The sequence below is a fragment of the Nicotiana attenuata genome, chromosome 3 (genome assembly GCF_001879085.1).
Source record: "Nicotiana attenuata strain UT chromosome 3, NIATTr2, whole genome shotgun sequence".
Lineage (NCBI taxonomy): Eukaryota > Viridiplantae > Streptophyta > Magnoliopsida > Solanales > Solanaceae > Nicotiana > Nicotiana attenuata.
This window is the reverse complement of record NC_031991.1, coordinates 51954754-51967224: the sequence shown is the minus strand read 5'-3', so window position 1 is coordinate 51967224 and position 12471 is coordinate 51954754. Positions and strand designations below refer to the sequence as shown.

The 12471-nt window shown below is 39.9% G+C and overlaps 1 protein-coding gene and 1 non-coding gene across 3 annotated transcripts; both read left to right on the top strand.

The window, feature by feature from the left end:
- On the top strand, positions 5096 to 10104 carry LOC109223751 (serine/threonine-protein kinase HT1-like). 2 transcript variants are annotated; one of them, XM_019388171.1, is made up of 4 exons: positions 5096 to 6199; positions 7964 to 8419; positions 8789 to 8877; positions 9567 to 9654. In XM_019388171.1, coding segments are annotated over exons 1-4 (906 nt in total). In that variant the 5' UTR covers positions 5096 to 5839; the 3' UTR covers positions 9568 to 9654. The 2 variants fall into 2 exon arrangements, with proteins under 2 accessions (XP_019243716.1, XP_019243715.1); XM_019388170.1 differs by lacking the exon at positions 8789 to 8877 and having other exon boundaries at positions 5131 to 6199; positions 9567 to 10104.
- On the top strand, positions 11057 to 11136 carry TRNAL-UAG. Its single transcript has one exon. It is a non-coding gene; the product is annotated as a tRNA-Leu (tRNA).

Below are 12471 nucleotides of genomic sequence, written 5' to 3'. Positions count from 1 at the left end.
TTTACACCCTTACGGCCATCGGCCATCGCCAAATGAAAGGAAAATTCGACCTCGCTCGAAATCATAATGGGTTACATTTCGACCTCGCTCGAATTTACACCCTTACGGCCATTGGCCATCGCCACATGAAAGTAAAATTCAACCTCGCTCGAATTAACAAGTCAACATTCGACCTCGCTCGAACTTACAAGTCAGAACTGACTCCTCCCAAGTTGGCAAGACAAAATTTGACCTCACTCGAATTTACAATTCAAAACTGACTCCGCCAAAGTTGGCAAGACAAAATTCAACCTCGCTCGAATTTACAAGTCAAAACTGACTCCGCCCAAGTTGGCAAGACAAAATTTGACATCGCTCGAATTTACAAGTCAAAACTGACTCCGCCCAAGTTGGCGAGACAAAATTTGACCTCGCTCGAATTAATAAGTCAAAAGTGACTACGCCCAAGTTAGCAAGACAAAATTCGACCTCGCTCGAATTACAAGTCAAAACTGACTCCGCCCAAGTTGGCAAGACAAAATTCGACCTCACTCAAATATACAAGTCAAAACTGACCCCGCCTAATTTGGCAAGACAAAATTCGACCTCGCTCGAATTTACAAGTCAAAACTGACTCCGCCCAAGTTGGCAAGACAAAATTCGACCTCACTCGAATTAATAAGTCAAAAGTGACTCCGCTCAAAACTGGTATGACAAAATTCGATCTCAATTGAATTAACAAGTCCAAATTAACTTCGCTCAAATTTGCAAGATGAATTTGGACCCCGCTCGGGTTAACAAAGTCAAGTTCAAATTAGCGGGTCGAATTCTATCCCACTCAGATCAACTACCAGAAGTCAGGGACTTATTGCGAAAAAATACAAGAAAATCGAAAGGGAAAGGGGAAGAGAAGCCGAAAACATACAAACGAAGACGAGCCGACTATTTCATTCGAAGAAAAGATAAGTATCTAACAAAGGTCCAAAAAAGGGCCCCCCACCCAGTAACAACCAAAAAAAGAAAGCTAAGTACAAAAGCTATAAAAATTTCACTCGGCCTCATTCCCACCATCGTCCTCTCCAGCGTTGTCATCATCTGAAGGAAGCCCATCTTCAATCTCAGCACCCCCACCGGCCTCCGATGTCGCAGGGTCATAATGGTAGGCAAGACGAGCCTCGCGTGCCTTAACCCGAGCATCTTCAAAAGCGGCCTCAGGAATGTTCCCCGCCGTCCACAAAACCCTTATATATATATATATATCCTCAACATGGACCCATAGCTCGTACAAGCGGTGGGGGACAGCAATAAGGGCAGATTATTGAGGGCGGGCCTGAGCCAACAGTTGCGCCTTCTCGGCCTCGAGAGCCGTAACTCGGTCTCCGAGGCTCGAAGCATCCCAATCAAGTTTACTGATCTGCTCCTCGAGCCGTGTTTCCCTCAGTGTGGTCGTCGCCCTATCGGTTCTTGCTCAGACCTGAGGATGCGGATAATGTCTTCTAGAGTCGCCGCCCTCGCCAAACCCGCCACTCGAGCTCCCTCGGCTCTCTCCAACTCAGTCACTTTCTTTTCGAGCTCAGCCACCTTCTCCGTCCACTCTGCACTTAGGCTGGTGACTCTAGTGGCATTCTGCTCAAGCTCGGATCGAAAAGACAACACCTTCGCCTGAAGATCCTCGCATTCTATTGCAACCCCTTTGGCACTAAGCAGTTCCTCTAGCTCGCTGCATCTGCGAATAGACCGTATCAGATCCTCATCACTTTTATCCAACTCCTCCTGACGGACTGAGTATTACCACTTGCCCTAAGTTGCGCATGTATCTCACGGCACCTGATGCGATAACGTCGAAACTTCACGGCCATTTTTAGAAAGATTTCGGCTCGCGTCTTAGCCCTACGAGCACTCTTGATCTCCAGCATGTAAGTAAAAAAAAGGGGGAGGAGGAATCAACAAAAGCAAATAGCACAAATAAAGAAAATAGCAAAAAGAAACTCACCCTCAAGGCCATCCCAGCCACACCGCATGACAACCAAAGATTCCCCTCGAGGGTGTTCCAACCAAAGATGCCCCCTCTGACAACCTCCGCCTCTTTGACGGAGCCTCTTCGGCAATGCCACGAGAAGGTTCGTCAGTTGAACGGACTGTGGGAATCGGAGTGTCCGACCGAGGAGCAACCTCCGAACAAACAGGTTCGGCCGCGGACGCAGTCCGCCGAGCAACCAAACTTTGGACGCCCTCATCAATTATCCTTGGTACGGGCCGGGCGGAGGAAGCTGGTTGACGGAAAGCAAGAATAGGAGCCCTTGCCCTTCTCGCTCCTCTCCGACCTGTCAATGAGAGATTCGACCAAATAAAGTATTGAGATAAACAATAAGGCAGAGCAAAGAACAAGATAATTAAGGCCGAAATAAGCCGACTTACCAGTTGAAGGTTTGCGCCCAAACATCTCCTGAAAAGGCGCCCATTCGCGGATCCCCATCGTGTGGGGCAGAATCGCTCTCACCCATTCGCGAATGTTGGCAACTTGCGGAGGAGGCACCCTCTCGGTTGCGGAAACAGAAAACACTCTACGGTCATTAATGAGACAACCAACAACCATGTTCAGAAAATGTAATACAAGGAAAGGGAGACTTACAGGCGAAATTCCACGCCTCAGGAAACCCCGCAAGGTTCGATACCACGTGCTCTGTTCGGACGTAGAAGAAGTTCTCCCAAAAGCGGCGGTTGGCCTTGTCATCCATCTTCACCGCCAAAACCTTGGTTCCTCGGTGGCGCAGGTGAATCATTGTGCCCCTAAGAAAATGAGGGGCGAAGAGGTGAAGCATCTGTTGTAGAGAAATTCCCCGGTCGACTAGCTCTGCGTACTTGCTAAGCATAAGGAAGAGCTTGTATAAATACGGAGAGAGTTGAGCCGGGCACACCTCGTAGAAGCGGCAGAAGTCCACAGCCAACGAGGGAAGGGGAAGCGTGTATCCAATGACAAATGGATATGCGTCGAATGCGCAGTAGCTCGGGCAGTGTATATGCACTATGTCCCTATCCGCCGGAACTAGTGCAATGTGATCAGGAATCTCCCATTTGGCTTTGAACGTCGTGAGTGTCACACCATCCATCATCGAGAGAACATGTTCCGGCTCATCCCCAGCAGGGCTGTTGAAAACCTCTTCGATTAGGGGTACATCATTTTCCGACACCGGAGCACCAACGACTCTATCAGGGTTGGAAGATGCACTAGCCATCTCTTCTTTGATTGAGAGAAACGGGAATGATAAGGGAAAAAGGTAGCGATCACAAGAATTTTTAACAGAAACAGAAATATGAGAAACTGAAGGAGAAGAAGAAGAGTTGCAAAAATCTCTCTCGAGCGATTAAGAAGTGTAATTTTCAAATGAAAGGTTTCCCCCTATTTATAGGCATATAAATGCCCTGAGCAGGAAAACCAAACACCGTCATTTTGAAAATGGAAGGGCACGGGAAACGACGCAATTCAAAGAAAACGTGCGCCATAATGACACATGAGAAGTATTAATGACATTCTGAACTGACGTAACGGTCTGACGCAACTCTCGAAATGTCACGTCGCTACCTCGCCACGAGGTGCTCGCCTCTCGCATAAAGTGCTCAGATTTCTCACAATTTTCGAATCGACAGAGTCCGCCCATCGAGCTCGCAAAAAGTCGACCCCAATAGGCGGAGGGACTAACTGTATGGGTCGAAATCTGACCAGATGAGAATCTGCGTAGGGAGAAACGCCAAAAAGTCACTTGGGCCGAAGTCGTATCCATACAATGCTATAATAACACTCACCTCGGCCTCGACCGAGGTCGTGTATTCCGAATGCTTGAACGGCGAATCGGACGTTACGGCATTTCAGAGGATCAGCCAGTAATACAGTCAAACGACTTAAGTACAATGGTTAATGACCGTTGGCTAAAGGAAAAATACCTAGTATATAAACTAAGTGAGAAGAAGAAGAAAGGAGGCTGAAACAAATTCACATATGGGGATACTTTCTGAGAAGAAGAGGGATCCTCATCTTTCTCTCCCCCCAATGAAGGAGAGAGAAGCAAGGAAATTCAGATCCTTAATACACATTGTTAATCTCATCATGTCAAATAAGTGGAGTTCAACCTTGTTAACGATCGCTGACCCATTTTATCTATGTATTCTTCATTATTGTCAATGTTATGTAAATCACCATCCTCTTCTTACATAAGAGGATTCGATCATTGTTATAGTTAAATCTCATGTTTGCTTATTCTTATCTTCCATCTTAGATCCAGGATAAATTATGTTTGGCTAGGATTTACCTCAAACCTTCTTATTTAATTCGTTTTAAGAAAAGATTCAGAATTAATTACTATACTAAAAATGAGGTGCTCTATTTGGAAATATAAGATGAGGCCAAAAAAAGAAAATACGATAAGTTTAAATAAGTGTGGAAGAAATAGTAATCTTAATGTAGTAAATATTTTATTATTTTAAATTACACTTTTAATTTCGAGCACTAAACTTATTGAGATAGAATGATTTTACTTTAATCGAATCTCAAAACGGATATCACCCAAAAGAAATAGAGTACAATGCAGTAGTGAGGAGAAGCGTTGTGACCGTATACGGAAGAAGCATACGGCAGTGTCCGACATAACTGGTGGATAGTAGTTGTGGGTCCCGCTAGCTATAATAACTACAACAATATTACAACGAGATCCGCCCCTCCCTTCTGTTGCTATTCCAACACTTTCTCTGGTCCTCTTTGCCATGCCCCTTGTTTCCTCATTCACCATTTTAAACCCCATTATTCATCCCTTTTGCATGACCCCATTTCACCGTGTAGTCCCTGCTCCAATTTTATTCGTGTTAAACAAATTTTTTTAATACAAATATAGAGTTTGGATCAAAATTATTAAATTCTATTGACGAAAGCAAAACTGTAGCTACGCCCTTGAATTTCAGAGACCTAAACTTATGACCTTTTGGTTAAGAAATCTTATCTTTTACCATTAGCATTAGTTTTTGTGAAACTGAAATGAGTGGAATTATTTTCTTTATAAAAGAGGAAAAAACTCAATAAGTTTCTTTTGTCAAAAAAGAAAAAAAGACATGTAGAGAAAGACAAATGGGTTTAAAAGGAATAATGACAAAAGTGTAGGGGCAAAGACGAGAAGAAGAATAAAGCGGTCACAATCAGAAGAACCCGAAATGTCTCCTCAGAAGTGGATCTTCGCACGTTATGAATGTTAAGCTACTCTTGTATTGTATTTCTACTTGTACTGCCCACTGCTTTGCTTTCTAAAGAGAGAGAAAAACCGCCACCTCCACCCGCTGCTCCGCCACTCCTACCGCCGCTCTCCTCCTCTCTTCACCACTTTCATTCACTGCAACAACTCTCATTAACTCATATCAGTACTATATCTTCCTCCGCTTAGCTTTTCGAGCTTCCTGCTAAACTCACTCCCCCAAGTTTCGACTACACAAAAACTCATTGCACGCTTCAAAGTGCTGTACTTTTTGCTGATTCACGCTTTTTTCTCGCTCTCCCAAACTCACAAAGCTCTACTTTCTATATATACATAAAGATTTCAAGCTTTTATCCGAAGCTCTTGTTTCTCGAGTTTACTGTTTCTCTGAAATTCAATCCCAAGAAATGCACCATTGATTTTTTTTTTTTTTTAAAAAAAAGAAAACAATCTGCTGGTTAATTCATGAAGTAAAAACTCTGACACATACACATAATGTAACTCTATTCTTTGGAATGTAGCTTATTTTTTAAAATAAATTTATAAGAATCTGTAGCGCCGTTTGAGTATTTATCTAGTCCTAGTGTTTTTTTGTTTGGAGGCGGAGAACTTGATGGTTTACAATGAAGAATTTCAACTGGTTTAAGCAAATAGCAAATAATGGGAAACTAGAGAGGCGACTTTCATTGGGAGAGTACAAGCGAGCAGCGTCATGGTCCAAGTACATAGTATCATCAGGGGCGGCGATAAAGGGGGAAGGAGAAGAGGAATGGAGCGCCGATATGTCACAGCTATATATAGGGAACAAATTTGCTTCGGGTAGGCATAGTAGGATTTACAGGGGAATTTATAAGCACAGTGAAGTGGCTATTAAACTCATTAGCCAACCTGAGGAAGATGGTGACTTGGCTACTTTTTTGGAGAAGCAGTTTACTTCTGAGGTTGCTTTGTTGCTTCGGTTAAAGCATCCAAATATCATCACTGTAAGCATTGTTTCCCATTTTCATCCATTTTTTCTGCTGGGTTTTCGTTGATCTATTTTTTGTTTCCCCGCATGACTTAAAAAGTTAACTGTATTTTAAGAAGAATATCAGAAGACTGTTATAGAAATGTTATAAAAGGGAAATGTGCTCCAAAGTAGTACATTCTTGTAAATAGCCCTTTGAAAATCGGATAGCTAGCCTTCGGTTAAATGAACGAGATTGTATTCGCCTCCCATATAAAAGGACTTTTCCTTCTGAAGTAGTACAAGTTTATTGCCTGATTGTATTAAAGCTTGCGCTAATAAGATGTTATGTTATGATGTTATATCTTTCTTCTGCAAAATGTATATTACTAATAGTGCGGAGGTTAATAAATTTACTTTATTCCGAAGAGGGCGTTCTTCCCTTCTAGATTTCGATGAAGTAGAAACCGTTTATTGCATAAGTAATGCATCTAAGTGTTAGTCCCCAGGATCAAAGTTATTCACCATATTGTTCCCCGACAAGCCTTTGGAGGAAACGGGCTCGGAGCCAAAGAAGTTGGCATTGACCATTAACCATGAGAAAAGCGTGGGAGATGAATGGGGAATGGATACTGGATTTAAGAAGGAAATTCAAAGGTTAAAGGTGGCATCTCGGAGGCTATCTTACTTTATTTTGTCTTCCAAGAAATGGTTGTTGTTTGTTCTTTGGGCGGTCCAGGAGTCTACCTACATAGATATAGTCTAATTTTATGCAAGTGACGATTGCTTATCGTCTAATTAGAAATTTATTTCTAGCAGAATCCAGACGGGAACACATGAAAAGAAAAGAGAAAGCATTTTCTTGTGTTATACCGTATTTGTTATGAGAATGCTAGTGATTCCATTCTTGCTACTTCATACATGTTTTCTTAAGTAGCCTAATACAATTTTCAAGTTATTATTACAACAAAAAGCTGCAAGCGTCTTATCACTTTTTACTTACTCAAATCTCTTTAGAGAAATACTATGCCTACTTTAATAACCCCACCTTTTAGCTCATTGCACCAGTCAGCAAATGCTTGTCTCTTGTTTATCATTTGCCTTAGGATTAGTGAAGCAAAGAGAGGAGGAAAGGATGTTCTTCAAATTGCTTCATTCTAAAAGGAAATTTCTTTATGGCCTGTCCTCCGTTCAGTATAGAGTCTATTCTCATCTAATTGACTCAAAAACAATATTACTAAGGTGATATTGGCAAATCACTAAATCTCTTTAACCTGAACTCATATTGTCAAGCATTGTCTCTAACACACCACTCCACCCCCACCCCTACCCCCACCACCCCGCTTGAAATCGATTTTTAAAGAAGCAACAGGTGCATGGTAATCCATAGACTGATCAATATCATACCATTTTAAACCTACGTTCTTGATTGAATTATATCTACAATCTAACTCATCTGCCTTTCGATTGTGTCAAACTTGAAATTGACTGATCAGCTCCCTCAACTCTGATATATATGGAGATATGACTGTGTCACCTGCAGGAACTTCATGAATTGATAAGTTATCCTTTGTGACCACGTCTCTCAGAATTTGTAGATTGCGGATTTTGATTACATATTTTTATATATGAAACCTACTTATTGGTAAATAATTTGAAGCGAGTTGCTGTTCTCTGATTTTTAAGAATTTATTTGTAATTGTTTTGGTTTAATATATTCATATTTTTCGTGCATGTTTTCTCAATCCTGAAATTGCCACTTCTTTTGACTTTTTCCATTTCTTCTGCCTCTCAACTTCAGTTTATTGCAGCATGTAAGAAACCACCAGTTTTTTGCATCATCACAGAGTACTTACCTGGAGGCTCCCTAAGAAAATACCTCCATCAGCAGGAGCCACACTCGGTCCCTCTTAACCTGGTTCTTAAATTGGCCCTTGACATTGCACGTGGAATGCAATATCTTCATGCTGAAGGGATACTTCACAGAGATCTCAAGTCAGAAAATCTACTCCTTGATGAAGATATGTGCGTGAAAGTCGCAGATTTCGGGATATCATGTTTAGAATCTCAATGTGGTAGCCCAAAGGGGTTCACTGGTACGTACCGTTGGATGGCACCAGAAATGATCAAGGAAAAGAACCATACAAAGAAAGTTGATGTATATAGTTTCGGCATTGTCCTATGGGAACTTTTGACTGCATTGACACCATTTGATGACATGACCCCCGAGCAGGCGGCATTTGCAGTCTGCCAGAAGGTATATTCTCTGTTAACTCTTGCAGTGCTTTTCATCAAGATGAAGTGCCTGCTGTTTCATGTTTCTAAATATGAATTTAGGCCACTAAAACCACTGAATCTCTATCTGTTGGACATCTCATTCCAAAGTGTCATTTTACATAAGTTATTGTCTTCTGGCTTGCAAGATGAATCGAGAAAGACAACTAAGATATGAGAAAGAAGGGAATCTGGATCTCTGAGTAGCAGTTATCATTGCATATTGGAAGATTGAGAAAAATTATGTCTAGGCTATGAAACAGCTTATGAAAAATTATCAAAAGTTGAAGTTACCCTTGAGATGAGATAAAAATATTGTGTGAAAGTTGAAAATGCATTTTTCGTTCTTCAGATCACTGCAATAAAAGTGCACAAGTTTAACCATGAATTCCCTGTCGAGGAGGTAATGGTGGTGCTAGTTTGGAATGCCACTCTAAGATGGTAATCATCTGGATTTTATGTTTCTGCTACAATATTTGCATGGTTGATCAGAAAATATGTTTGTCTTGGGCTTAGAAAAGGTACATATGTTTGTCTTGGGCTTAGAAAAGGTACATATGTTTGTCTTGGGTAATATTTGAAAATCCTATCATGTCTATGCTACACACAACTAGACATGGAACAAATTCATATCTATATCTATGATGATTCCAGTGGCATCACCTGTAGTTTCTTATTTGTCCACTCTTCTAGTTCTATATACACTTTAAAAGACGATGTAATGCTGGTATTTCCAGCTGGGTAAGACTATTATAGTTGCAAACATGCAAATGCCGCATACTTAAAATTCTTGCAGAGTTAAATATCCGAGCGTGCAATTTTCCCCCCACCTTTTGACTATGTTTTGAAGTTGTCTCTCATATCTAGGCTGTCTGTCTCTATTCATATCCTCTGTCGATCCCTAAACATGTTTCTCTTCAGTATTAATGGGATCATACCGGCTATTATCTTTTGTGTCTTTCCTTCTTTAGCTTTGCTTCAACTACACATCTTGGCTTTGGAAGTTGCTTCTCTCACTTGAAGTTACATTGGAAGAAGTTATTGTGAACAATTTTCCCCCCAACAATGCATGCATCACTATTTGTAAGATAGAATTTTTGCATTTTCTTATATTAAGGGGATATTTGCAGAAAGCTAGACCACCAATACCAGCTGCATGTCCAGCAGCAGTTCGGAAACTCATTAACCAATGCTGGGCAAACAATCCTCACAAGCGGCCACAGTTCGAGGAGATTGTAACTGTTCTTGAAAGTTACTCGGAGTCACTTGAGCAAGATCCCGATTTTTTTCAGTCCTCTGAGCCCCATCGGAAATTTACCTTGTTGCAATGCTTGCCTAAGTGCATTGAGGCCAACAGATAAGCTTCTCCGAAGCCATAGAAAACTTCATATAATGTATGCTATTATGTTACCTTGGGCGACCAAAATTATCCCCAATGTGAAGTGTAAAATATTTCTTCAGTTCTCAGTAGCTCAGTGTTATTGTTCTGAACTCTATGGTCAAGTTATCTTTAGGGCTAAGCCGCTCTTTGAATATTTGATTTGATTTTGCTGGAATTTGGATCAGGATATGTTTAAGGAGAATCCTGTTTGTATTGAGTAAGCCTATGCATGTGTAATTGTGTTTCAGTCTCCAAGATATTTCAGTTCAAGGGCTTGTATTTCTGTATCCTTAGCTAGCGTTTGGCCACTGATTCCCAAATTTGTTTTGAAAAATTTGATTTGGGTGAAGTTTGGTTTGAAGATGAAAATGTGTTTGGACATACGTTTTCAAAACATATTTCCCAAATTTATTTTGGAAAAACATGTATATTATTAGCTAGCGTTTGGCTATAGATCCCAAATTTGTTTTGAAAAATCTGATTTAGGTGAAGTTTGGTTTAAAGATGAAAATGTGTTTGGACATACGTTTTCAAAACATATTTTCCAACTTTATTTTGGAAAAACATGTATATAATTCCAAAGTTGGGATTTTGGCCCAATAGCTGATTTTGGGATTTGAAATTTGGGATTTGGCCAAAATATGAACAAAATTTATTGCCAAACATGAGTTTTGAAAATAAATTCCAAATTTATTTTGGCAAAACTCATGGCCAAACGGGGCCTTAGTATTTGTAAATATTTTGGCCCAAAATCAGCTATTGAGCTGGTTTTGGGATTTGTGATTTTGCCAAAATATAGGCAAAATTTATGGCTAAACATGTGTTTGCCAAATAAAACTAAGTTTATTTTACCAAAATCAATGGCCAAACGGTCCTAACTTGATCAGAATTTTTACTTTTTGAGGAAAAGTTTTCCTAATCATCATTCTGTTACTCCATTTGTCCTAAAAAGAGTCGTTATTACCATTTGTGGAGTATTTTTGGAAATATTTAAAGCAACTTTTATCATAAAGAATTGTTATTATAATTATTAATATGTAGTTTTAAAATACGTATTAACTTAAAAAATCTTACAAAATTGATATTCACGTTGAAAATTAGTTGAATTAATCCAGTGCTCCAAATCTCACCATCTTCCTGGGTCTTGGGGTGGTTGCTAACAATGTTCATATTGTAGGTATTGTGGCAGCAAAGTAAGATTAATTATAATATGCTAACCAAATGTTTTGAGACAACAAGGACAGTTTGGCCGAGTGGTCTAAGGCGCCAGATTTAGGCTCTGGTCCGAAAGGGCGTGGGTTCAAATCCCACAGCTGTCACAACTCATCATTTAGTAGCTTTTTAGGATTTCCATTTCATTTTTTTTAGTTAAGGGTCAATCATTTTTTTCAATTATAGAAACAAATTCATTTCACCACATCGGAGCATTAACTTATCTCATTGCTGCCCACTAGTTTGTAGGGGTTGATGTTTGGCGTAGTAGTCCCACATCGACGCACTGACTTAATTATCAGTTTGCCGTTTATATAGCCATTCACTACGATTCAAGATCACGACCTTACTTGAACATGATCTGTTCTATAGGCTCGTACCATTGTATCCTTGAGTTCTGAGGAGACAGAAAACGAAGTCTGGTTCATGAGGCGTGGCTTTGAGACCAGAGCGTGATTAATAGAGTCTACCATGGTTAGATGTAGCAGTAGAGGATCGTTCTCAGCCCCTGTAAGGGGCGGGATGGTCTCATAGGACAGACACTAATATTTTTGTTCCTCTTTTTGCCTTTGCACAATATTAGACCATAGCCAACAAAGTAATTTGAAGATTTGATGCTTAGGAAAAGGAAAGCATCCATCAGTACTCTACACAACGAATACACTTTTTTGTATTAATGAACTAATAATTTAATAACACGCATATTCTTCTCATTTTATGTCAAGAAGAAAATGTTTAGCTCTTTCTTACACAGGAAAATAAAATAAAAATCATATCTAGCTGAGTAATATATAATTTCTTCAAGGTCAAGATGTAATTAAAATTGAGGATAAGCTTTAATAGCATGGTGGATGAGGGCGGGGTGAGCTGTCCAAAATTGCAATTTGGAGGGACAATTGAGGAGTGGGGCTATCTGCAGTTAAGAATGTGTTGGGTCATTGCTTCAAAAAGTGGCTAAAATGGTAAAGGATACTGGTTGGAGAAGTCGGGCTACACTGAAAAGGAAGAGGAACAGAACGAGAAATATTCATAAAGCACTATTTTTTAGTAGTAATTAGCCATCTATAGATACCATTTGCTATATTATGGATTATAGATACTTTTTATGTGGTTATAAGATGTATTTGATGTATTTAAGCTATTGTATTCATGAATACAGTAGCAAAAATAGGCGTGAATCAGGGAAGTCCAGCTAATCAGTTGTTGTATTCGAGTGTATTCGACTGTATTCATGGAGTGAAACATGGGATTACAGATGGACAGATTATTGCATTCGACTGTATTCACGGCGTGAAATAGGGGATTACACTATTTTTAAAACGGAAAGTGAATCAATTAACATAATACTCCTAATATAACTCAACAAACTCAATTATAACACACAAAATTTGTATTTTCAGTTATAAAAAAGATTCTCAACCAAAAAATACCCCAAAAACATA

Bases quoted from the DNA above. Each gene is read 5' to 3' on its own strand.
- LOC109223751 (XM_019388170.1), top strand. From the start codon at position 5,840: ATGAAGAATTTCAACTGGTTTAAGCAAATAGCAAATAATGGGAAACTA. The intron at 6,200-7,963 runs GTAAGCATTGTT...TCTCAACTTCAG, and splicing joins AGCATCCAAATATCATCACT to TTTATTGCAGCATGTAAGAA. The intron at 8,420-9,566 runs GTATATTCTCTG...GGATATTTGCAG, and splicing joins CATTTGCAGTCTGCCAGAAG to AAAGCTAGACCACCAATACC.